The following is a 26,305-nucleotide window of genomic DNA, read 5'->3' as shown; positions in this document are numbered from 1 at the left end:
CGATCTTTTGTTGGCAATGATTAAACTTTGCATTTCTTGATCGGTCTCTCTCTCTCTCTCTCTCTCACTCTCGCTCTCTTTCCTAACTTTTAACTACCATTTAAAGGCCAAACTTACCGATATTGAATCAGTGAATTTCAAAGAGCATGACAATTCCTGCGGCAGACTGCCGGCATGCTCACGGAGAAAGCGCGGAAGGTCAAAGGTTTCAGTGAACTATTTTTTCCGTGACGGCATCGTTGTCTGGTACTTTCGCGAAGGATGCGCAGCGCCTTGATTATAATCGATATCCTTAGAAAGTCAGTTATGTGACTACATTGTATCCCGTACGCTTTTTTTTCTCAAGCTGCAAAGTTAAATTCTTTCGGCGGCTTAGAAAAGCCGATAGTTAACGCTATCAAAAAAAAGAAAAAAAAAAAAAATTCCACCCAGGACATTTTTGCTCAGACGCGATTGTTGGCGATTCTCGATACCTTTCTCCTCTAAAAATACATACCTACGTTGCGCAAACAGACACGCGTTTCCGTTCGCGCCCGGCTCTATAACTCCCGCGTTTCAAGATTGTCGACCGATTCTCCGAACAAGGTATCCACCGCGAAGTTTCTTAAGCGGATGCAAAAAGGTGCTAAGCGTATGCGGGTACATCTAACTTCCGTCAGGCGCACACGTCCGTACATGCGATCCGGTGCGCATCTTCCGCGCGAGTTAGCCTTGAGATACGGCCAATAACGTACCAAGTTCCCCGTTTTTTCCAAACTCTCGGCCGTCCCTCCTGTCACGCACTTCGATCCCAGATAGTGAAAGTGTAAAGATTTTTGTCAGGAACGTCCTCCACCTCTCATATAATACGCGTGCGTACCACGAATGAAATTAAGGATATCCCACGCGAAACTCACACTCCGCCCGGACGAAAATAAATGGGAATGCATAACGGAAACAACGAGATCGATTAATGCGAACAATTCGAGCAGACGCAATTAATTTTTCAATGTTTAGATTCAATTATGAAACATATATTTCTTAACTTCCTTTTTAATAGCCGTTAGATTGGAGCTGTGAGAGGAAACCTTTGCAAATGAATAATTATAAATCTCTTATATTCTATTATATATTTAAAATAGCGATTTTATTTTTCTTTTTCAAGACTTACGAAATGTTGAAAGTGTAGAATTTCTATAAATATATAAAATAAATTACCGTACGTGGCATATTATGATAACGGTGTGCGAGGCTACCACACTCGAACAAATCGATCTTTTACGATCATTCCGACCTGTGACACCTGTTACGCAATACATGTTTGTGTATGCGGCATCTTGATCCGAGAGAAAGTGAATGGATTTCAATTTAATTATCAATGTTAATATTATAATTTTACGTAATGCTATAATTACTTATAATAATATTTATTTCGTGGGGGCACTCTACGTTGATTGACAAGAATCAAATTTATTTTCCCTCGGCTTGATAATTTTTTTACTAAATTTTCCACGAAATCATCCAACTCTGGCTTGTTCTAATTTACTGTGACCTATTGCGTAACTTAGTTTTCGCGATAATTCCGTACTTTCATGCGTGGTTCCATTTTTTCGCTTCTGTACACCTAAGGGGAAGCGCCAGACACGAATTTTCCAAATGTCATTCTTCAGCATTTGTTTTTGACGCCTTCAGCGCACAATGACCACCGGATTAGCCGGATAGCAAATAATTTAGCCTCGCGGCAACGGCACGAGGAGAGAGAGAGGGTGTCTGCTCATCTCTACCACGTGAGAAAGTGAAAGCAAAGGCCGTATGCTTCGAAGACGAGATGAAGTACCGAGGTTCGATCGTCCCGGTATTCGATCGTCTTGAAAATTACTCTCCTTCACAGCGATTCTCTTCGACGGCCTTCTCACACTGATCGTTTCTTCTCAAAACTCAAGCCGGCGCACGTGAATCTACCGTCAAATTTAAATTTCACTTTGCCCGTGCATTTTAGCAGCTCTCGTAACAGAATCTGAAATACTTATCTCGCCGTAAATAATAACGTGATGCACTTCTTTTTCTCGTATAGTTAAAGATTTCGTTTAATGCGACCGAATATTAATTATCAGATCGCAAAATAGAGCGTTACTTTATTTGGATTATTTTTATTCGTCGTCGCAAAAAATAGCAATACACAGCGTTTAATTTCTCGTCAATTATAATTGCGCGCATTTGAGAACATTGCTCGACAATTGAACCGGAAAGAGGCTGCAATTAGACCGATTAGTCCGCGATTGATAGTTGAATCGATCGCAATTACTTTCTCAGTCTCAAATCATGACCTCAATTACGATCTTAAATTCTTAGACTTGCATCGTAATTTTTAATTATAAACACCCACACTTACGAGGCATTGCTTAAGGAACTACAATATAAATATATATGTAGCCGCTTCAAGATTTTGCGCAAACATCGTTGGGACAGTGATACGGGGTATGATGACACGAGGCGACATCGTTTTTAATTTCAACCTTTCCCTCGACGATACAATTCTTTACAGACGGACATATTCGCGCGCGTTGACTTTTGATAAAAGCTTCGCCCAGCGCCACGAATTATTTTGCGATTTAACCGTCACGGCCGAGAGAACTGGCGATTTTCGCATTACGCCTAATTAATTCAAATAATTTATCTTTCTCCGAGAGCATAGTGCACCGGGCTGTTCCCGTGGGCGTAATTAACGTATTTGTGGCGAATTAAGCAGGTACTCGAGATCTTAATTACGCGGCGAAGGGGCTGCCCGCGGTTATTGTGACATACTGTGCATACTACGGCGCAACTTCGTGCGAAAAAGAAAATTATCCACTCATCACCGCGATACGCGCCTCTCACTTATATAACGTAGAATCCCGTTTGATAGTTTCTGAAGTGACGACCGTATATACCCCGTTTCCTACTCGGAGCGCTCGCGCCTTTCCAAACCGTCTATATAAATTCCTGCATACGTGCATTTTTTCCGCGCGCGATTTTTGCGGCCGGGCCGTTTTGTCATTAACAATCATTAATAATCATGCCCGATAAAAAGTGTACGGCACGTAAAAGTTTTACATCCCGTTTGAAAGGCCATCGGCACAATTCAAGCGTTAGAAGAAGGATGGACTGCGGAATAATTTATTCCACGCGTTACAGAAACACGCATTAATTTTTGCACACGTAACGCGCAATATGACGCATCCGGAAAGGAAATTCTATTCGAATATCATATCGTGAATCATCGCTTTTCCTTTGTCAATGCGCCTCTCTATAATAAAATTAGCTCTCTCGCGCGGGCATTCATATCTTCACGTAGGTAATTTTCTCGCTAGATTAACTCTTTGTACGTAAAAGAGGAAGAGTCTAAAAAAAAAAAACAAGAAGAATCTGTTTTTGAGATAAAAATCGTTGAGATCGTTAGCTGGGTTAGGAAATAATTTTATCTTCCGATAGTCTTCTCTTTCTTTTTCCCTTTTTTTTTTCCTTTTTTTTATAGTTGCAAAATCTTTCAATTTGATTGCGATTGAAGCAATTAAATTGTCATTAGAGTCGGTTCTTTAACCGGCGCGATTCGGCATCATATGTTCAAGGGAAACAATTAATTTTTACTTATCGCGGACTACCGCGGTTCAATTTACAATCGTAGGTCATGCCGATGCTACACATGAACCTTAGAGAAGACGGCATAACTTTCACTCACGACAGTGTCGCGAGCCTCATGCCCCGGGCACATTCGTAACGAACACATCGACGTACCGATCTCGTTGTTACATGCCCGCACACACATAATCCCCAGCGGAATGTTGCATAAACGCACGCGCGTGAAGCCGCGGTTCTTACGTGCGTGATACGTGAACCCGCGCGCTCGTGAAACGTGGAAGTGCCGACCGATTATACAAGCGATTCCCATGCGAGCCGTCTCTCCGAAAAGTTCATGCCAAACGAGATCGAAATGAATTTTTACCGACACTCTTTCGAAGGCTGAGTCAAAATCAAAAGAGAGGAAAGTAGAGCGAGGGAAGAAAAAGAGAGAGAGATAGACCAGCGTATAAATTTATTTATTAATCTTTTTTCTTTTTTAACATCGAAGTGCGCGGAGACGTAAAAGTATTGTAAATTTCGATTCGTCTGCCGAAAGGGCATTAGATATTAACATTTTTTTTCTTTTTTTTTTGTACGTACAACATATCGCGTAGCTGCAAGCTCGATTAGGTAAACCGGGGGAAGGAAAGAGGAAGGAGAGATCTTCTCTTCTAACGTAATTGCAAGGAAACGCAGCTGCGCGTACTCATTAACGGGAAAATGGCGTAAGAGTGCCCTTTTTAATTATTCACGTCTCATGTAGAATCCCATGTTCGCATTTGCGTGCACGTATATACACAGGTGCGCGCGCGTGATGCATTTCAGGTAAATCGTATATCGCTCTTCTCCGGCACGTACGCTCGCATGAATGCGAACGGGTCTTGCGAAAAACCGTCTTGCACAATTGCTCCCGATCGGGCCGTTTCATCTGTTTAAGAGAATCGCTCGTCTTCGATTTCCCTTTCGCAGAGGCGAACGGCGCGTTCCGCTCAGCCGTGAAGATCGATCCCATTTGCTACTAATCGATTAAGCTTAAAGACTACAATAATCACGCAGGCGTCATTAAATGGCGCGGTGTTTATTACCGTGATCCTGTAACGCAAATCGAAAGAAGACTTCACGGAGAGACGCTAATAGCCAGCTCGGATCTAAAAACGTGTTAAATATTTTCTGGAAATTATTATTTAAATAATTTATAGAGAACTATTCTTTTTTTCTTTTATTTTTTTTTCTATTACGTATGATAATTTAGCGGTAGGACTTTTATTTCCGTTAAGCCGAACAAAACGTTTATTCCCGAAAGTCGGGTAAAAGAATAGATTTTTCCCGCTTTCGTAAAAGCTATTATAACGTCATTCGTGGGAATCAGTCCAGTCTGCGAACGTTACTAAACTCTATAGTTGATTTCTTCACTTCGCGATAATTTCGTTCGCTTAGACGAGGAGAAGGTGGACTTAGCTCGTACCATTATTTGATACGGGCCGATTTTTCCTACTTCTAACATCGCAACGTTTTAATCTTTGTAACTGCGGAAAAGCCGTCTCTTTAAATACTTTGGCACGTTCGGTTTGTCGCGGAAATAAAGAAGAAGAAAAAGAAAGAAAAAAAAAAAAAGATATTCGAATTAAATAATCTCAAGTTCTTCGACAAGTTTTGAGCTTTGATATTAATTTTCACTTTCGAAGCTATTCCCGGTTACCACCACCCAATGAAAGCGATCGCGAAATCGCAGGAGAGAATCCTAAGCGCGTAGCGTCTTTTCATTTTTGCCGACACCTTTCGTAGGAGCGACGACACGAAAAATTTGCATAGGATCTGCATGATATGACTTTCTCTCGCGGCTTATCTGCGAGGAACATCTTCAGATGCGTTACATCGCGCGCACGCCTCTTATATCTTGACATAAGCATGTCTCAATGGGCCATCTTTTTATCCCACTTTAATCGTATTCCGTCCCTCTTTCACCGTGGTACCCTGACCCACAACTTGACACATTTATATTTGATAGGCGCGCTTGTAATTTTCGTAAGCGAATTATAAACGATCCATCCAAAAAGCGACGAGTAAGAAATACATTTATATTGGCCACGCTTATATCGATCACTTGAAAGTTCCTTTGAATAATTGAGCTTTTCATTAATTTTATTATTTAATTTTTTTTCTTTTTTTTTCTTTTTTCTTTCCTTTGTGCTCGATATTGCACTTTGGATGTCGATACTTTCCGAGACACCGACGCAGGAAGCATTGAACTATTGGGAAGAAAGTTTTAATTAATACGAGGGTTAATTGATAGAGGCGCGAGCGGTTGCTTATTTCCACGAAAGGCAGACTTCTCCTCGTGGGAGGCTTTGCAGAGTCTCACAGTAAGAAACAATCATTTTATTATGTCGTTATCTATATATATACTCTCTTTTGGCTCCCGGCTAATTGTTCGCAGCTCAACTCGGCTGGCTCGACTCAACGTTTCTCGATCTCTTTCTGTATCGTTTCCGCGTCTCGTTTTTCGTAAGCGCTTAATGAAGAAAGACTCATATATGAATGGCTCGGTAAAAAATTTAGGCGGCTAAAATGTTCCGCTTCTTAATTATAAGGCGCCGCGGTCTTCTATGCTGGAAATTATTAGTCTACTCAAGTCTACTGTAATCACGTGTCATTGTACGAGGTATTTTCTACTTCTTCTTTTTTTTTTTCCTTTTTTCATTCACACGTGAAAGAACGTTTCTGAGCCCTGACGATCCGGAAGTGACAAGATTGCGCAAGAACAAGTACTGGCGAAGATATGATCGGTCTACCGTAAACGTGTTGTGATTGTTTATTTCGTTACCGTAGTATTACTGCATTTTTTTTTCTTGTAACGATGACGCAATGCGAACACTTGTACCGTTGCATTCAAGCCGCATCTTACGTTGTCCTTCAACGCTGAACTTTTTAGGTCATAATCATATATTTATAGCGCACGATGATACGTAATTTTCGATGCGATTCCACTTAATTAGCGGCGTACATTGTCTGAAATTTGTGCGGCGTAAAGGGTCGTTTATTAAAAGGGAACTATCATTTTCTCATTGGAATGGAATTATTGTCGTACGCCGCACGTCACGATCACGAGCCACGTCTCTATTGCGACCTATTAACTCATTCGTATCAATTTTCTCGGTGAAAATTTGCACGTATAGCGTAAAGTTCATCGCGCGCGAAATAAAAGTTTTAATTCTCCCATAATCGCGCTTCGACTGTGAATCACTTCCATAATTATTATTCTTCTACGGTGTTAGCGATAAATTATGCGCCGTTATCGAGCCCCGGGGTAATTGAAACGTGTAATTACGAGCGGCAAACGCGCATAAAATCCGTTATAAATATTAGCTCTATTAACAGACGACAATTTTATTCTCGGTTTCACGTGGCGTGGGTTTTAGTAGCGGCAACGGCCATATCTCGCAGGGTTACACTCTCGAGATTAAATTATTAATATGCTATTATAACATCCGCGTTCAAACGTATTGATTTATGCTTAATCGGAGATAAATAAAGTCCCGATGATCTTCAACAGCTTTTGCACACCGCGACGTAAAAGACGATTAGAAAGGGTAAAAAAAAAAGAAAGAAAAAAAAAGAAAAGTTGTCTGCCTTCGCGATTTTGTTTCATTCACATCGTCCGGATGATCGCAACGGTCCTTGAGTGCATAACCTTTGGATGAAGTCACTAAGCATCTCGTTCTCCATTTCGCAGACCATTTAAATGCCATGCGAGTAATCGCCATCGTCTTGTGATATATTCATTGATATACGATACTATCGTACCTTGCGAAGCCGATGTCTAGGTATTATTAAAGGTGTACAATTAAATGTGCAATTAGCGCTATCGATTCTCGCCGCGAGACAATAGTACCTTGCGAGGAAATAGCGTAGGGAGTGGAAGGAAAAAAAAAATTTGTTAGGATTTAAAAATAACCGTGTACAAAATATATTTTTATACTTAAAATTTATTATTTACGTCACGTTTTAAGTATACGTCGATAACGAAAGATGTTCATTTCGAGTCTACATTAAATGCGTTGTCCGGTATCATCGAGTTTCTTAAATCTTTCATAAAAGTCAATATAGTCTTCCGCATGTCCCACTGAGCGACTGATAGACAAGTGTGGCACCATTCTTTATTCATCTTAGTTATTTGCTGCAATCTGGTAATCAGCACCGCTTTCTCGCTCGCGCTGAAGCAAACCGGATCATTTTCGTCGTAACAGTATTTGACTTTGATCTTATCGGGCGGTATGGGTGCGGGCGTAGCGTATATGTGATACTGATCGTTTAAAATGTAATACTCGTTGTCGAGGGTCGCCATTAAGACGAATGTCCTGTTAAATGCGAGCACGTACATGCCGGAAGTTAATTTTTTCAACAATCCGGAAACGCTGAACACTATAAGCTTGCCGTCGTCGTGTATCATATCGTACGTGAAAGAACTTTTGTCGTGGTAGGACCTAGGCAATTTGGTGAAACCCATCAAGATGTGCTCTTGACCGACGAAGATGCCTATGTTTTTCTTGGGTCCTTTTTTTAATAGATTTCTGTTGAACGTGTATTGAGTCAGACCGTTCTTCTGCGCGATGGTGTGAGGTATAGCGAAGCTCATAGAATAAAACGAGTTATTGCGATAAAGCCCCCGTAAACAGTTTCGGTCGAGCTGATCGAATAAAGCGAAGAAGTGAGAGACGAACTTATGCATGAAATGTTGCGAACTGTCGTTACGAACGTAGTCCTTGTATATCAACGGTATATTTTGTTCGACGCGCACGCCGTCCAGCTCCTCCAGGTACGAGCAATACCTTTTCGCGGAGTCTAAGTACTGCTTCGCGGTCGAGTAATTGTCGCAAAGTGGATTACCGTCGAGCCACAGTTTCATGATCGGTAGATGCATGACCGGAGCTAGCGCGCTCATGTTTAACATTTTATTGTGCCTGAGGTCTAGATATTTGATGGATAACAATTTTGAATTGTCTATCGCCGATATGTCGATTAGCTCGTTATGCTGTAAATTAAGATATTCAATCGTGGTTATCGAAGACTTGGCCAATTTCAAAACAAAATTTAAGTTTCCGAGTTGCGACAGCGGGCAATACATATGCTTATCTAGATCTTCGTCCGTGTGGAAGTTTTCCAAGTCCAGTTTCTTCTCGTGTATATCGTATCTCTTGGATAACACGCTCGATAGAAATCCTTCGATAGGAACGTTTAGAATATCGGTCGTAGTATATCCCAGGGTAATCACAACTACGTTAGCGTCGCCTTTAGTATTTGTAAAAATCATGTTCAGCTTGCATAATACTTCCAGCGCAGGGGCACAGTTTCTAGTTACAAAATACGCATTTTCACCGCAACTTTGGTATCTTACTGGTAATAAATCGTGTGGTTCCACTGCCTTCAAAATACCTCTCAAAATAGTTTCTTTATCGTAGAGGCCACCTTTAACAATTTTTATTTTATGCCACAAGTCCGGATTGCTCATCATCGATCTCTCGTGAGGCATTTTTGAACCCATAGCTATTCTTATAGCAATCGCAGTGTCGATTATAACAGAAGGTGGTGTGTTTGGCACCTGCATAGTTTTTTGGTACATCATTGTGCTGCTTGGTGTTACACTTGCGCTGATTTCCTGAAAAAGAAATCGCGAATTAATTTTGTTATAATTAAACAGTATTAATCATTGATTCTCCTTTCGGATTATTTTTTAGTTAATTAATTTTTGTTTGAATAGTTTCAATGTTTACCTATTTTTGAGGTTAGACTTCTCCCTGTAAAGATTACTCCAAAAAATTTTGTCAGTATACATAAAACAATATTAATTATATAAAATAAATTATACACTATTGATACAAGATCCGTGCTGAAAAGTACCTACTTGGCTTTTATTTTTGCTGCTTCTTTTTCATCAGAATTATTTTCTCTTTATTGATACACAGTACTTTGTCATGAAAATAATTTACTCAATTCACAGTCGATAAGGCTCTGTTAGACTTCTCTCAATTGGTATCATACTCGCGATTTTCTAAAGTTGACCATATCAGCCAGGCATTACAGGGTTGTGCACAATATACGAAAGATGGCGCGTCAATGATACTTTTAGTCTAAAAAGTCGCAAAGCCGAATATCTTTAGTTAAATTCCATTTATTTAAACAAAGCGGTTTATATTTAATTTAAATCGAGAACCACACACATATAATGCTAATAAATTAAAAGATCCTCTTTATTTTTAAACATATTACATCTACAATATTTATATGCATTATCAGACGTTGATTTTACGTTTCAAGTTGCACAGCGTACTCGCATGGAAAATGCCTCTCAAGAAATAAAGAGATTTTCGCGCAAGGGCCGCGATAATAACGCGTTTAACGGCGGCCGATCTTTAATCTCCCGGCAAAGGCTCATGCGATTCATAAACCCGGCGCGTTCTTTAGTGCACTTCCTCGTTCTCCCGTTAATTACAACCAGCTTACCACGCGACCCTCGCGGAATCAGCTTGTAACATTACACCGTTTTCTTTCACCGAGCAGCGTCGGTGGCTGGGCGGTTTTGGAAGCGCGTTTTCAGCACGCACATTCGACGTAACATGCTGAATCAATAATGAGCGGAATCACGTAGATTATCTTTTAATTCACTTCGCGAGATGATTACAAAAAAATTTCGTACGCGTACCCGATGAATCGATACAACCGACAATGAGATGTTGGGATCAAGCGCAATTCCCGAGACACTCGGGCTTCGTTTAATTAGCTCTTCTTCATCGTTGTTAATAAATCCTCGAACAATTTAGCCGCACGCGTTTTGCGAGGGGATTGAGTTACTTCTTACTCGTAAAAAAAGGAAAGAAAAAAAAAAGTTCGTACCAGGCGGTTTGCATCTTCTTCAGAGGCCGCGGCGCCTCATAATTCACTTAGACTCAGCTCGCCTGTCTGCACGTTGGTCGAGACAGCGGCAATTACGCCCTGTCGGCAAAAAGCATGCGCACTCGAGCGTTTTTAACAAACGCCAACGTGTAAGCGTATCTCACCGCCGCCGCCGTCGCTTTGTAATTTCGCGGAGACGAGAGAAGTCCGTTTCTCTAGCCCGGTATACGTAAAAACCCGTGGAATTTGAGAATAACTGTGACCCCGAGCTTAACGAGCTCGGCGTCAAAGCGAGCCTAGAAAAGTCCGCGATACGCGCATTCAAATCCGCCCCGCACTCGTTCGCAAAGAGTTCCCGTCTGTTTTCTCTCTCTCTTTCTCTCTCTCCGGAAATTAATCTAACGGGGCCTTGGGGAGGAAAAAAAACCGATCGCGATCGATCCGAAAGTCCGCGCGAGGAACCTCTTCGTTTTCGCGAAGCGCGTTTGCCTCGTTTTCAACCGTTCTCTCTCTCTCTTTCTCTCTCTTTTCCCCGTCCCGTAATTCATTTAGACGGTAGCCAGACAAGAGGACAGGCTCAATTACACCCGTGGCAAAAAGCCGCGCGCGGGCCGACCGCCGCTTCCTCGTACGACGTGCGTGGTCCGCGCCCGGTCGGCGAGGAGAAACGAGACGGGGACGAGATGAGGCGCAAGTGTTACGCCGAGGACAACGGCGGGGTTCCGTGTCGTCGTAAACGGGCGGCACGAACCCCGTCGGCTCGTGTCCTCCGTCAGTCGAGCGCGGCGGCACCGCGATCATTAGATGGGAGGGAAACCCCCTTCCCCCCGCTTTTGTCGTCCGCAACGTGCGAGTGATGCTGTGCAACGGCGACATCCGACGCATGCCCGGATCGCGACGCGCGTACAACGCGGCCGGAATGCCCGGCCCGACAATTAATCGTTTTCGGCGTCGGCGAAAAACCCGCCGATCGGCGCTCGGCTATCGCCAAAGTAGGTATCGCAAATTTAAACAAGAACGGCTTCGATGAAGCTTGGAGTAACGAGCCCCCGGGGGTCTTTAAAATACTTTCTTCTCGAACGTTTAAGCTTGCAGCGTGGTTCTAAGGCTCTCTTGGAAAATACGGTTTGGTCGGGACCAGCGGGAGGGAGTTTAAAGAAAAAAAAGACAATTTAATTGCCGAGGAGATATGACGAATGGGTATTATTAAAATTACAAGACGTACGCGTGAGAAAAAAAAGAAATTAGGGTAAAAACTTTCGGAGTTTGTTAAAGTAATTCAGTCGCGGATGCGTATTCCGTAAGGTGGCTATCGACGCGTAATCTGCTCGCCGCGAAACGAGTTCGTAGGAATTGCGTTTCTTGCCGCGGCTTGTACAAAGAGGATGCAGTCGGCTGTTCCCGGAGGAAGTTTCTCGAGGTGGTTAATCGGCCGGTTAGCGGGGGAGGTAGGAACAATGGCCCTCGTGTTGATGGCAATATTTTAATGAAGTTAGCGAGTTCCCGGTACACGGACGGCATCCCTCGTTTCTCGCCGATTCCGGGAGCGTAAACGCTGCGGAGGTGGGACTCTTGCGCGCGCGCTCGCACAAAGTAGGAAAGAGGAAGAGATTGAAAGAGGGTGTGAGACAGAGACCAGCAGCGAGTCGACAGGCGCCACTCGGCCACTGATTTCCACTTACCGATATCGTTCTACAAAGCTGCCTTCATCTGCCAACCCACGCTGCCGTTCTTTCGTTAACCCGATGTCCCGGGCTCTTGCGGGCTTAAACTCGCGGAAAATGAGTTCAGTGTTATCGCGCACTAGCGAGCAAGTCGAATGTTATTATAATCCGGCTCCTCGATGTAGCTTGTAAAATATCCCTCGGTTATTGATTCAATGATTTTACATCAACCGGCATAAAAAATGATTGACAAATGGCAAGGGCGATAAAAATTATTTCTCGCAGCTGTAACGCGGCGTTGTTAGATTCGGCGGACGATATTATATATATTTCGAACGAGCGTTATTGAGATTTTCTCCTCCCGGTGGCCGAGGCGAGCTAATTAATTTGCCTCCAATTAATTACCGACAATTGCCCTCTCGTTCTAATTACGCTCGCTCGATTAGAATCTGCGAAAGTTACGGCCGAACCGAGCAATCTTAAGGTCCCGGCGCTCGCATGCGAGTTCTCGTGAACAGTATTACTCGCGATAAGACTTGACCACAATGCGATTCACGGAGATGCATCGGCCGGCAGCCGCGCGATCGCTCATCTCGCATGCGCGATGAATATTTTGCAGCCCTCGAACCTTCCCTCCATACATGCTCGCGCGACGACGCAATAAATCTCGCCGCTTATAATCCGAGCCCTTATTTTCGACGTCGTATCTAACTGGAGAAGATCGAATGAATTATGCAAAGGAACTCGATACACTTATTGTTAGCTCCGCTACTTTTTAAGACATCAGTCCTCGGGCTGAGAAGATCACGCCCGACGTTTTATTCATGCCCGTACCATTCGTCACGGGCTCGTTTAACGACGCCGGTGCGCCGTGGATCGGGTTCAACAATAACGAATCCGATGCAAGGTAGAGCCGCGACGCGCGAGCAATAACAACGACGCGACCACCAGTTTCCAATCTTCCGAATTCGATGTTAATTTTCCTGAAATTTCTCTTCCTAAATTCTACGGGACCGATCGAGTAAGATAGCGGGGCACATATGTGTGCGGGCAAATAACGTGAGTGGAGGCTACGCGTACACGTACATAGGCGAGCTATCCGAACGTGTATATATGTTAGTTAGGTGGACCGAATATAGATAGGACTATACAGGAGGAGAAGGAAGAGGGGACGCCAGGATCTCGTCTCCGAGGTCTCGGAGAGGGATATTAAGGCCAAAGCTATCTGATGGTCTCTCTCCTCTCCTCCTCTCTTCCTTGTCCGTCTCCCTCGCTCTCCCGGCGGTGGCTGGCTTTGAGAGGGCGGTTTCGCGAGGAGACCGTGGGAGGAGGGCAGGGGGGAAAGGGCTGCAAGAGAGAAGACGGAGGAAGCCACGACCCGAAATTACTGCATCGATCCCCAGCAGACTCTCGTGCTCCACCTTAAGCGACAGTAGATGAAACCAATTTCGGCCCTTAAGCCTGTCTTACGCGTCGCGATTCGCCGGCTTTCCGTTGTCCCGGCTTTGCGACAAGGCGATCTCGATGGTTTAGCAATTATAACGCAATCTGGCGATTTTCTCGCAGGACCAACGAGTCCGCGTGAAAGTTGACGAACGCAAAGAATTTTTATTTTTTATTTTTATCGAGATATAATACGCGTATAGATTGTAGGTATGTACACATTTTTTATTATTATTTTTTTATTTTTTAATGCATCGTGTGTATTGCGCTCACTTTCTTTAAAGTGAATTAAGATTTTGGATTGCAAAATTACTGTACATTTCTTCGTGTTGAATCAGCTAAGTCGTTTCACGTTGCTCTCTTTTCTCATCAGACGGTTCTTTTATGAGATAAACTGTCGGCGAGATATTTTCCGGGGGAGATACACTTTACGACAGATTACGAACTTTATGACTGACTTTCTTCGACGTTTTCGTCGCGCCTTTTCACGCTCACGTTCTTATTCTTTATACTTCGAAGGCGTTCTTTGAACCCGACTTTGTTCGCGCGCTTCCTCTCTCATAAATTTTCCTTTATTTTCGGCTTTAAAACTAACCATCATCTTTCCTGAAAAAAATTTTTTTTCTCTTTAAAGTCACTTCAAGTACGATTACATCTCACTAAAGTTTGTTATATTAGTCTATTGTATCAGCTTTGATTATCTCATATTTTTATTTAATGATAACAAAACGTGAGAGACGTAAAAAATGTAGAAAAAAAAAAGAAAAAAAATTGAAGAACTGCGCGATCCACTCGCGTTTATCTTATCGCGCGATAACGACGATAGAAAAATTTTGTCGTGCGGCGTTATCATAAATTGAATATCCTTTCCGACTTCCCGTTCGCGCTTCTGCAAGTTAGTGAAAGTAGCAATCCGACTTTTGAATTAAAACGCCCATCGGGCGAGTATCTACCGTGTACGAGCGGACGACTTGCCCTCTTCCTATCGCTCAAACTCTCAGCAAGAGATATAAAAATTTAATTCCTTGCGGGGAATGACGTGCCACCGGCGCCGCGAGCTTCTTTCAAAGATCCTCTCTGGTTTCCTCCGTCTTCGCCTTCGCCATACTTTTCCCCCCATTACCCCCGTCTCTCTTTTTCTCGCAAAGAATCTTGCCATCACGCGCCTGCTCCCCCGTGTCCATCTATTTTTTTAAACTCCTCCACGTCGGAAAAGTTTTTCCATTCTTTCGGTCGTTAGCGGGATCATTTACGAAAAATTAATGTTTCTCTTGTTACTGCTCTGTGCAGTCGGTGAGCTGGATTAGAGAACTAAACGCATGTGTACCTGTCGTGTTACAAAATTTTTTTATATGTTAAACGAAGTACCGTCGCACAAGCGGTCTAAACAAAATTTTCGTAGGATCTTTTTTAAGGAGTTTTGAAACAATTTTTGTGCCTCGTTTATGTAATTTAAATTATTTAGATTTACAAATGTATTAGTGGATAGCAAGTTAACTTGTTGTATCATAAAATACATAATGGTACGCATTACTTTTTGCACACTCCCGCATAGCTTCCGCGGCTTTAATTGACCCGTCTATCGCGATGTGCCTACTGCTTCCGTTCGTTTTTGCACTCGCTAATTTAGCTTCCAGTCTTCATTTCTGCTGTTGACTTTTGCGTGAATCGATAGTTTTGCGCTCTGCGCGCGGATAAGCCGGCAAAGAAGCCTTATACGTCGGCGAAGACTTCAGTAGAGTCGTTTATCTCGTCTGGTAACGCCTCGTAAATGCAATTAATAGCGTTATCGATCAAGGATCAGCGATGACTCTGACGTTATGCAATGAAAATGTATTTCCTTTAGAAGCCTCTTATATGATGAGCAACGTACAATTAATAAGTTAGAACCCGTGCGCAAACTAAAATTATTTTTTTTTTTTTTTGAGAAAAGATAATTTTAAACAGAAGAGAGCAGAGTTTAGAATATTAGAACGTTTTTGTCGGCTCGGGAGAAAAAAAAAAAAAAAAAGAAAAGGCGGCTACGGACGATTTAATTCGACGAGATTCGATTTTTGCTAGCCGTGCTCTTCTACGGCGGAGCACGACCTCGAGAAGCCAGTGAAAGATATCCCGGATGCGTTGCTCTCCGGTAGGGTTTTGTAAGGAACAGGCAATCTCTGTCTACGCTAGATAACGCCGCCGGGGGTTGCTCGGGGACGTAGCTTTTCATCTTACTAAATCACCCGCCGACTACCACACTCTCTATACCGTCGGCATCCGGTCGACCTGGTGTATTACCAGACTCAGACCTAAACAAGAAGGAGAACGCCTCCACAGTTTGTCGCGGATGCTTGGAAACATACGTTTACACGCGGCAAAACGACGAGTGACTTGGTGGAAACGCGCGGCGTTATAAAATACACCTTCTCTCATCCTGTAATCTTTGAAAGGCAAACAAATCAGCCGGGAAAATTGACTTAGTATTATTTTTATTTTTTCTTTTTTTTTTTCTTTTTTAATTTAATTTTTTTTTCGCTAAATATTCCTATCGTACTTAAATTGACTTTATATCGTTGTTGCGCGAGCCGAATATAAAACGGGATGGAATATTCGGGCTTGCAGAATTTTTCAGGCAAAAATTTCGTGCTTTCGACTTTCCTTTGCCAGTAATCCTATCGATCCATGTAATCTGTTCCTCGTTGCGCGAGGGAAAAGGGGAGTTTGCCCGTCGACTAGTGACATCACTGGGCCATACATCAAATCGTTATCAGTCCCGGTTTCTCCCTCTTTCATTCGCAGGGGTGAAACGGAGAGAGACGGTTAGGAAAGAGATGGAAAAAGAGAGAAAGGGGGGGAGGAAAGGAGATTGTGAAAAGATAGAAAGGAAAGAGAAAGAGGGAACGAGGGAGAATGATGGACGATGGAAAAGAGGAACGAGGAAAAATATGAGGTATGAGGGCAGAAGATGATGGCGAGGGGAGTAAAGAAAGGGACGGAACAAATCAAGAGAGCTGTTCTTTTTTTTTTATCGTCTTCTTAGCCTTGTAAAAGAATCAAGAAACGATCTTTTATTCCCGCGATATTCGCACGTCACGCTGAGAAGTTGACGACGAGCCGTAATTAATTTCGAGAGCGTTACGCGATAAATGTTTCGTTGGAAAATGCAGCATCCGAGTCAGAAATGTTGACGCTTTCGTATACCCGGATCACTTGAATACGTCAAGTACAAATCGATATGCGCGATGACAATCGAATCGGTATTTTTCTATCGCGAGGATGTTCCGTAATCGCGGCATGTTGCAAGATTTCCAAAGTACAGGCGCCACTCTAGTTGGCGGTATAATTTTATTGCGGCAGATCGAATCGGACGGCGGTCGTTGCATCCGCCCCTACGGGTGTCAATCCACCCCAGGGCGAAAGTCGTAGCAGGACGAGGAAAACGTAACGGCACGGATGAAGAGGAGTAGCACACAGAAAGAGAGAGAGAGAGGGAGGGAGGGAGGGAGAGAAAGGGAGAGCGGATGGAACGGAAACTGAAAGCGGGGGCGGTCGGTATCTGACGAGATAAGGGCGCAATCTCTGGTCTCCTTCCCTTTCTCGTGTCTCTCTCTATCCCTTTCTACCTCTCGTCCTTCATCATCCTCGCTCTCTACGTCTCTTCGGAGTGAGAGGTGGAAGAGCTTCCCTAGTAGAAGGGGTTGAGAGCGAGATGGTATGGAGCAAGGGAGACCGGGGGTTGAGAACGACAGAGAGAGAGAAGGCGAGAAAGAGAGAGGACGAGAGAGACAGAGATAGAAAATGGTTGCCAGGCAACGATGAGAGGGGCGACCAGCAGTATAGATCGCTATCCGGCCTCCTCCTCAGGGGCGGGTTGCGTGGGTGGAGGAGGCAAAACTCCCCTTAGCAAGATGGCTTTATTACCCTCCGTCGAGGACTCGCCGATGTCGGTGCAGTAACTTGGTCCTCGCTCTAGGAAATGACTTCAGAGTTAGTACTTCTTGTACAGATACGTAAACACGCGCGTGCACGCACACTTTACACGCTGCATCCGCGTTGTTCTCACACTTTTCAATCTTTTACTCAATTTCTAATATTTTTTAAACACTATAACGTTAGAGAAAAATCCTCGCCTCCATGTAGTACAGATTTCGAGTACAATAGAATCAGGAAAGGATGGGGGGAAAAAGAAAGAAAAAAAAAAATTTTTCGCAGATATGTGTATTCTTATATCGCATTTTAGTATCAGTTCTGTACAATAGATTTTCAAGATGTAAGATGAAATTACTTTTAATAAATATCAGGCGTTTGGAAATTTCGCGGCCGCGTTATCTCCCGTAAATATCTCGCTGCCTAATAAACAAACTCCCGCCTCCGGTGAGCCACGTTTGTGCGACGTCCACCGCGTCTTCTCTCGAGACGTAAATTTCATCGCGAGTATCGTGAAATTTTGTTTGCCGCAGACCCGGCCCGCCTCGTCGTCATTATTACAAGTGTAGACAGTTTCGCGAGCACGACGAGCGGCGAGCCGAGAGTGGTTACAACTTTAATAAGTCTGCCCGACTTTACAGCGACGCCTGGCGCGTCGAGTCAAATCGAGTTGAGTCGCGTCGCGTCGCGTCGCGTCGTATTGCTTCAGGTTACCGGGCACCGCGACGCATTCTCACGGCGGCGAATTCCACCAAGTCTCTCGGCACCAACTCTCTCGGCGGCACAACACCGGAGATGGAACCCCAGACGTAATTTCCGGTTTCGGTGCGGCAGTCGCGCGTTAGCCGAACCAAAAGACGATCGCTCAGCGAGCGAGATAGTCCGAGATAACTCGCCCCCTTGCGGCTTTCTCTTCTCTTTCGTTCTCTCTGTCTCTCGTGTTATTTCACTTTACCTTTCCCATATATGCCTGGTCGCCCTCGCGCCACCCTTTCTCTCCACGCCCAAGGCTTATCTCTTTGTTTTTCCTTTCGACTCTCGCGAGCGATATATCCGCTATATCTTCCTTGTAATAATTGGTAACGATATTGTCCGCGATAGATCTCTTTCTTTCAAAGGTTTTTCTTCCTAGTAATAATAACGATGTTAATTTATTACGTGATATATTTGTTTGCTTTTTGTTGATAATAAATGACGAAGGGCTGCATTTTGGCGTGTCATACTAAGGAAAAAAAGAAATTTTTTTTTCTTACCCTTTTATAAACTCGTGCGATATTTTTTCTGAGTCGCTCTTAAGAAGTCAATTTCGTGTCGGGAATCTCTGAATGAAGCCGAAGCACCGATATATCTCGGGGAGATGGAATGGATCGTCGGTTTAAATGGTCCAAGTCGTGAATACGTTTTTACTGTTGAACATCCGCAGGGGCTTCGACGTATCGCCAGCGAGCGACCGCGGCCAGCATCGCATCATGAATAATAAACGAAAGTATCCGTCGTGTATGATACATGACAGCGACGCCGCGAGTAAGGTCCCGTCGTGTAAATCCTTCGACCTTACACTCAGCTGCCATTTATTACGAATACTCGGTGGCCGTAGAAGTTCCTCGCGGAGACCTAAACTGGATTACCACAAAGATGGCAATTGAATTAATCGCACGCTCGCGAAAAATACTCGACCGCTTATTGAATCCATTTGTTCGTATCGCCATATTTTTCTTTTTTATCCCTTACAAAAAGCAACCGGAAATAATCGCTAAAAGAAAATATTTTATCGAGATCATTTTTTATTCAACGATTCGAATTTTCCAAATATTCGAAAGCAGTTCGAGCGTGAAAAATGTTATCTTCGCACTTGACATTTTAACATATCGTAAGAAATGGCTTGGCTGATCTGCACATCCGCAGCGAACTGTAGCAGCGAAATGAATCAGGGCGCAATAAAAAAAAAAAAAAAAAAAGAGAGAGAGAGAGAAAAAAAGAATTCATCTCGGCGGCCACTTTTGTGCAGGGTTTTATGAATTTATCTTCGGGCTCGCGCGACATTGCGCTCCATCGAAAGCTCACGTGAAATTTCCATTTTAGTGCGTTTCTCTTGTCGATTTGCGCCCCGCGCAACAAAAGGACGGTGAGATAGAGAGCTCGTAAAAACAGACGGCGCCTTCTCCGGAGTAGCTTCACCCGATCAGGCGGGTCGGGACGCCTGTAGATGTGTTGTCGTGGCTACGGGCGAGCTCGTTCGTAAAGCGCAGTTAAAGTTTTAAAGGGCAGTTAAATTTAAAGCGAGTTAAGCCCGAGTATTATAACGACGCGTGCCAAGTAGGAGGGAAGGGCCGCCAAGGGGTTGAAGCGAGAGATGATGGATGTTTAAATTTCGTAATGTAACCCCTTCGCCGAAAGAGAGGGAGGCTGCTAAGCTCGCGCGAAAACGTCCATCGGTGGGCGGAGTGGGAAATTGCGAAAGGGGAAAAAAAATAAAAAAAATAAAACAAAATCTCTTTTTTTCTACGCGGGTTTCGTCACGCCATGTGAGAAAATTTTATTGACGATAAAAGCTATTTCTCACAAGTATTTGCCCTGCTGCAACATCCTCCCTTTCTTTATCCTTCGCGTTTATCGTTTACGTAAGCGTTACGGCATTTTTTTTTTTTTTTTGTTTTGTTTTTGTTTTTTATGATCCGTAATAAACTCGTTATGACGGCGTTACTGGGAACTTTTCGCGTCTTTATTTCCAGATATCGTAGGTTTCTGACAAAACTCTAACTTGCCCGCGATCGCCCGCCGTTGTCTCACATGCGCGATCGAACTCGACTATTCCGCAGAATTCTCATGGGTATCGAGTACGTATACGATGCTACAGTTGTCATAGCCGATTGGCGCATTGAAATGGTAAAGAGGGGACTTCGCAAACAAGCATCCCACAGCTACGAGCACGCCCGCCGACACGCGGAAGTAAACCCTCATGGCACGTCTTGCATCACGTATCCTCCTTTTTTTTTTTTTTTTTTTTTTTCTATTCTTCTATAACGCCGATGTCTCTTCGAATGTTCGCCTGTCGACACGTACAATGCGCGCTATGCAGCTCTTCACGTGCGACCGTCTCCCGCCACCAGTATGAAAAGAATTAATTTTAAAGTTGAGGAGATTGAATTTGAATTAATTTTTATAGTAATCTCGCGTGAATAATATTCGTCAAACTATAATTTATATGTTTCCCGCAATCGTTTATCGGACGATTTCCCATTCGATTTATAGCCACGTCGTAAAAAGTGTAATTAAGAATATCAAGCTTGGCCAAATCGGCTTTACGGGAGGACGGAGAAAACCGAGCGCGCACGCCCGCCGTATATCGCGATACGATTTTTTAACTCTCGCCGTTGAGCCGCCCTTCATCTCTCACCCCTTTTTTCTTTCCCGCAGCATATTGTTATCGTCATGAAATGACTCGTATACTTGGAATATTTCACACGCGTTACGATCCCCCGGGTCCGGTCATCGCACCCTTGTAAAATTTTTAAATTCTAAAAGGGCTACTGCCCATCTTGAGTTACTTATTTATTAACCCATCAATTTGTTAGAGCCATTGTGCGGCCGCCACGTTCCTCATCAATCTTTCTTGCTGCACTGCTCTTGCACGTGTGCGCGCATATATATACCCAACGTCATTTTTTTTCTTTTTTTTTTGCGAGCTTACATTAATAAAATCGATCCTGATGAGATATTAACAATTTTGTCGAATTTTTTATTTTTCTTTAAATTAACATATCGGATATGTCTTTACGTCAGTCAGTCTTTTTTTTTTTTAATTAATACTTTCTGTTGATGCTTCTCAATGTGCTCTCTGTTAATAATGATATATACGCGAACTTGCGACAATACGATGAGTAGACCTTTAGTTCATTATCTATTTAATGGAGCGAGAATGAAGTCGGAGCGATGCTCACTTCCCATGTCCGCGGACAAAGAGAAACGTCACCGCGGAGGGTATCGTGTCGCACTCGTAAACTACCGTCGTACAAATCGTCGAATAGAGGCCGCATGCGAGTCCGCAATGACGACCAGTGAATGACCGTCATCGCGGTCGTGTCCATCGGACTGTAAGGAACGTTGCCAAATACGGTGTCAGGGTAGTCGCAGCCATTTCTGCGCGAAGAACAGTAAATATTGCAGAATTGAAATCGGCGCTTTACGGAGATTTAATTTAGTTTTATGTTTTTTAAGTTTATGCCGCCGCGATTCCCGGTTGTATGAGCGTGAATAAATATTTCCCGGCGCGTGTGAGCGCGCATTTTAATTAAGACCGTGCGCACCGCGATGAAAGACAGATGCCCCTTTTCCTCGTTCTTATAAAAATTGTTTCGAGATACACGCGTGAGATGGTACGACGTAGAAATATTCCGCCCTCATAATTTACCGTGATTCAGCGAATAGAAAATTGCCGGGCGGGTGTAAAAAATTTATTATAAGAGCATATCGAATGCAGTCTATTCGCACGTCCAATTTCTTTTTTTTCTTGTTCATCTCATGCAGTGATTGTTGTTTATGTAACAATTGTAGGTATATCTGTTATAAAAAAGAAACAAAAAAAAATTAGAAATAGAAGTAACGCTTTCGCGGAAAGTAAGCTCTGGACCGATGCGAGTAAGTTTAGGGAACGCCTCGAATTATATACAAATTCCACGCGGAGGGTTAACTTCCCCGTGGGTCCTACGGTAAACTCCAACGACGGCGCGGCGATGGGGTGTGTTTGTTTTATGTCGGCGGATCAAATGGGATTTACGGCAATTCGCTGGCGCTCCCCGTGCCACTTGCGTCGGGCCTAGAACTCCGTTCTCAGGGTATTCACGCGACGGTGCCGTTAATGCGTCTAACGATGTTCTCTTAGGCGCGCATATTACGAATACATCGCCGATAATTTATGCCGAGGTCACGGCGGCGCGAACAGCCCGTTTTTCTATCTTTCGCCGCGTACGGCCTGCGCGCCGGAAATTAATATTTTCCCCGACAATAAGTCGCGGCGTTAACGTCAAGATTGCATTCAGATCGCATCGCGCGATGCACCTTGATATCCCGCTCGCTGCTAATGCAATTTGCATCCCATTACGGGCGCGCTCTCGCGAAATCAAGACTGCCTCCTAATTATTCCTTGTTCCCTTCTTCTGGCGGAAGCGCGTTTATCCATTACAATAATAACCGCGTATGTTACGATCGTACAACCTGCTATTAACGAGGCGACGACGAGAGCACCGGCGGCCCGATCGGGCGCAGCGGTCAGCTCTCGACCGTTGTCTCAGTATTTTGGCGATCGATCGCGACGGATGAACCGAACCCGATCGCGAATTTAATTCGCCAAACAAATTAGGCCGCCGACCGGTCATCGCTCGGTGCCTCGGGTGGAAGGTGCGGCAGGTGATGCACAGCGTCTCTTGAATAACCAATATGTTGGCATAAGCTCGGCAGACTCGCGCGGAAATTAAAAGAATAAACGGAGATTAAATGGATAAAATTTTGAGGAAATAAAACTTTTATAAGAGACCGTACGGCAGCGTGCTCGTTAAAAATATTCAAGAGGTAGCTAAATAATGATTTAAAAATAATTTACTTTCTCGTTGCGCGTAAAAACTTGAGACCAAGGAGGAAAAAAAAAAAGAAAGAAATAGGAATGTCGCGGTTTCGATTTCTTTTTTCTTTTCTTTTCTTTACTTTTTTTTTTTTTCTTTTTGCGACCGAACGCGTAAACTCGTATCGGCCATGAGTCTGGTTCGTTTCTTTTTTCCTCTCTATGCCGGAAACAGATGGGCGCGCGAACCCAAGATCATTAGGAAGAGATTAGAGGTCCGAAGCCAATTAAAATTTTCGTGCCGGCCAACCGACTCTCGGTTCGATATCGCCGTGTGCACCGTATCCGCCTGCGTGTAAGTACGTTAACGTAATTACGGGATTGCCGCGAGGACGACACCGTCGATCACGTACGATAGTATCGATGTCGCGAGCCGAGGAATTACGATTTCTCCTGTACACTTCCCCCGTGCTTCGAAGCGAACGTTCGATTTTAATGCCCTTCAGAGACACTTCGTGTCTCTTTCCTATTTGTCTGCCTTAACGTTAACCAACAAAAATTCACTCGAACGCCATCAGAGCGAGAACGTGAAAAGCCCTGCGTATATTCTTATCGCGTTTATTTTATTTTCCAAAATATTCCGAGATAAAACTTTGTTAATAGAGATATATTTTTAACTATAAAAAAATTACTGAAGCGATTCCCGCTATTAGAAGGCACGTCCGTGGCAGATCGCGGGGGACACTTGTGAACTACAGTGAACGTTAAAAGGGCGCTTAACTGGGGAGGGGGTCGATGGGATTGCTGGTTATTTAATCTTTAATCCCAACACTCGAGGGTAACTCCGTCACCGATACCCCAGATTTACGTGGTATCCGCAGTACTCACCCCATGAAATCATTTTCTGGGGTGCGACGCGGCCCTCGATCGATTCGTAACTGCGAAACTCTGATTTTACTTTGTCGTCGGAGAATCGTCTGCGTCCAACACTCGCATCAGCGTGCATAAAAAAAAAAGAATATTTAATGGAGGTACCTATCTTACGTGATACTTTCCGTCGATTGAATTTATTGCAAAGTTGTAAAATATTACGTTCGATTAATTATTTGTCGTACCGCATGTCAATTGCGAACGGTTAATTTTATTGACTTACGCGGGATTTAAATAATTTTAATTAAGCCAGAATTAATGTGACGGGTTTAGAAAAGAGTCCGGTATCTGTAATGCGCGATCTTGCCGGAACGGCTTAGAGTGATTAATTGGATTCGGTTACGTGTGTTTAGTTTGTCGGTTTAAATGCGAGCAGCGAGTTTCTCGTCTCATAATTCTCTCAATATTTGCCGCATGACTTACCGGATCTCTCGCGGCTAGCGCATTCGTTTGCGAATTTAATCGCGATTAGTATACGAAATAATCTGCATATCCCGATAAAGGAAGCTCGGCTGGCCTTGGGCGATCGAAGTTGCATAGCCAAATAACAGCTTGCGCCGAATAGTCCTGCAAGATATTATTAAAGCAGAATTGCAACTCGTAAATGACACGGAGATAATTGCTAAGATTTACGAGTACGTTTCTTCCTCCTCCTCTCTATGATTAATTCTCTGTTCCTCAAGATTTACACTCGCGCTAGTTTCGCGTCTATGCATTAACTCGGATATATATATTTAACGCGCGAATTGCCGCTCGGTGTACGGGTCAGCACGCGCTTCGCGGTCAATCATCCCAAAAACGAGTCGAATAAGTAGATCGTTAGCAATTCTGACGAGAGAAATCGAGCGATTGTGCGAATCTGTTAATTAAGGGCCACGCACGTTTGTTACGGCGTTACATGCCTCGCGACTGTGTATTTATTTGAAAAAGATAGCGATCGCGAATGCACGAGCTGAAGAAAAGAAAAAAAAAAGAAATAATAACGATGGAAATATAGAAGAATTCTTTATGATTATTATAATTTCGAAAGCGGCGCTCTTCCCACGTGCAGAAACTTTTCGCCGACACGCAGTAACTTGTTTGTTAATTGGTGGTGGCGTAACACCGCGCGACGCGACGTGAGAAAATGAAAGTATTTCTTTCTTTATTTTTTTTTTCTTAATTCCTAATCTACCTATATATTTTTTATTTTCTTCGATTTGCAACGTTCTACATATTCCGCCCGCCGAGTCTCGCCTCGTAGGAGCCTGCGAATATTTCTGTGATCGATATCCCTGGTAATAAAAAGCGATGTATATTTATTATTTCCACGTAATATTTTAAAGGCCTTTGTTTTTCTCGGATCGTCGGAATTGAAATCCTCGGCGTCGGCGTGAGAGTCTCGCGGATCCGCAGACCGACCGACACCGCCCCGATCGACGCGGGGATAATACAGGATAATAAGTATAATCGGATGTCTGATGGCTCGCGTAACGAAAGACGGGTAACATATTGTCCCGTTAGGGATCCCGTGTCAGAGAAGAGGACCTCGCGTACAGGGGGGTTGTTGGTCGGCCTCGTTTCTCCGCCGGCCGCAGGACGGACCCCCCATGGGAACATTTCACACCGGTAACCACCGCGAACCCCCGTCTGGCGCACCCTCCCCCCTCTCCTCTTTACCCAGCGAGAGTCACCCTTCATAGTTTTGGTTACGCAAAGTCGATTTAGTCGGGGATGGTTTGCTCGCTGATTTATAACGTATGGAGCCGTGCATGGATTATAAGTCACGCCTGGAGGATCTCGCACCTCTCGCTCGTTTGCCATCGCGAGGAGAACAGCTCTTCGATATAAGAGGCGCATTTATAACCTTCTAGCACAGAAACAGCATTATCAAAGCCGAGATTCTTATTCTTATTGCGCGCCTCTCTCGTAGAAGTCTAAAATTGCGGAGGTAAACCCAATCGCGTAGGCAGCATTGGCGGCACCGAGGAGGAGGCATCGATATCGTAACGTTACGAGTACCTTGTACCAGGCTTCGACGTATTAATAAACGTCAGCATTAATAACACAGCTAGGAAAGAGGCGGATGCATTTCGCACTCGGGACTTTAACTCCGCGGCGCGTCGCAGATCCGAGGAATTTTTCGATCGCACGTGTGAAACGCGAGTCACCTCGGCATACATTAAAGTTCTCCGCAAAGACTGATTTTTTTTTTTCCCCTCCCTTCTATCGGCAGAGCCGCGCGTATCAACGTGCATTCGTACGTGTTGCTGGGGGCCGAGCGTTGTCGGTTCATTAATTAAAGGTTGCGCGGTAACAGCGAAAAAGGCGGAGAGAAGGCGAGAGTTTCTGG

The 26,305-nt window shown here is 43.9% G+C and overlaps 2 protein-coding genes across 6 annotated transcripts in view; both read right to left on the bottom strand.

Annotated features, from left to right (window-relative positions):
- Window positions 1–26,305, bottom strand: part of LOC139109826 (GATA zinc finger domain-containing protein 14) — a 290,995-nt gene that overhangs the window by 7,248 nt on the left and 257,442 nt on the right. The window lies entirely within an intron of this gene.
- On the bottom strand, window positions 7,548–10,213 carry LOC139109828 (nuclear RNA export factor 1). Of its 4 annotated transcripts, none has more exons than XM_070669189.1 (3): window positions 9,482–10,213; window positions 9,351–9,386; window positions 7,548–9,235 (listed from the first exon to the last, which is right to left on the bottom strand). In XM_070669189.1, the coding sequence occupies exon 3, from the start codon at window positions 9,200–9,202 to the stop codon at window positions 7,613–7,615; it is 1,590 nt and encodes a 529-aa protein (XP_070525290.1). In that variant the 5' UTR covers window positions 9,203–9,235; window positions 9,351–9,386; window positions 9,482–10,213; the 3' UTR covers window positions 7,548–7,612. The 4 variants fall into 4 exon arrangements, with proteins under 4 accessions (XP_070525290.1, XP_070525293.1, XP_070525292.1 ...); XM_070669192.1 differs by having other exon boundaries at window positions 9,351–9,374; XM_070669191.1 differs by having other exon boundaries at window positions 7,548–9,386.

Source organism: Cardiocondyla obscurior, linkage group LG18 (assembly GCF_019399895.1).
Source record: "Cardiocondyla obscurior isolate alpha-2009 linkage group LG18, Cobs3.1, whole genome shotgun sequence".
In the NCBI taxonomy this organism is placed as follows: Eukaryota; Metazoa; Arthropoda; class Insecta; order Hymenoptera; family Formicidae; genus Cardiocondyla; species Cardiocondyla obscurior.
This window is presented reverse-complemented; position numbering and strand designations above follow the sequence as displayed.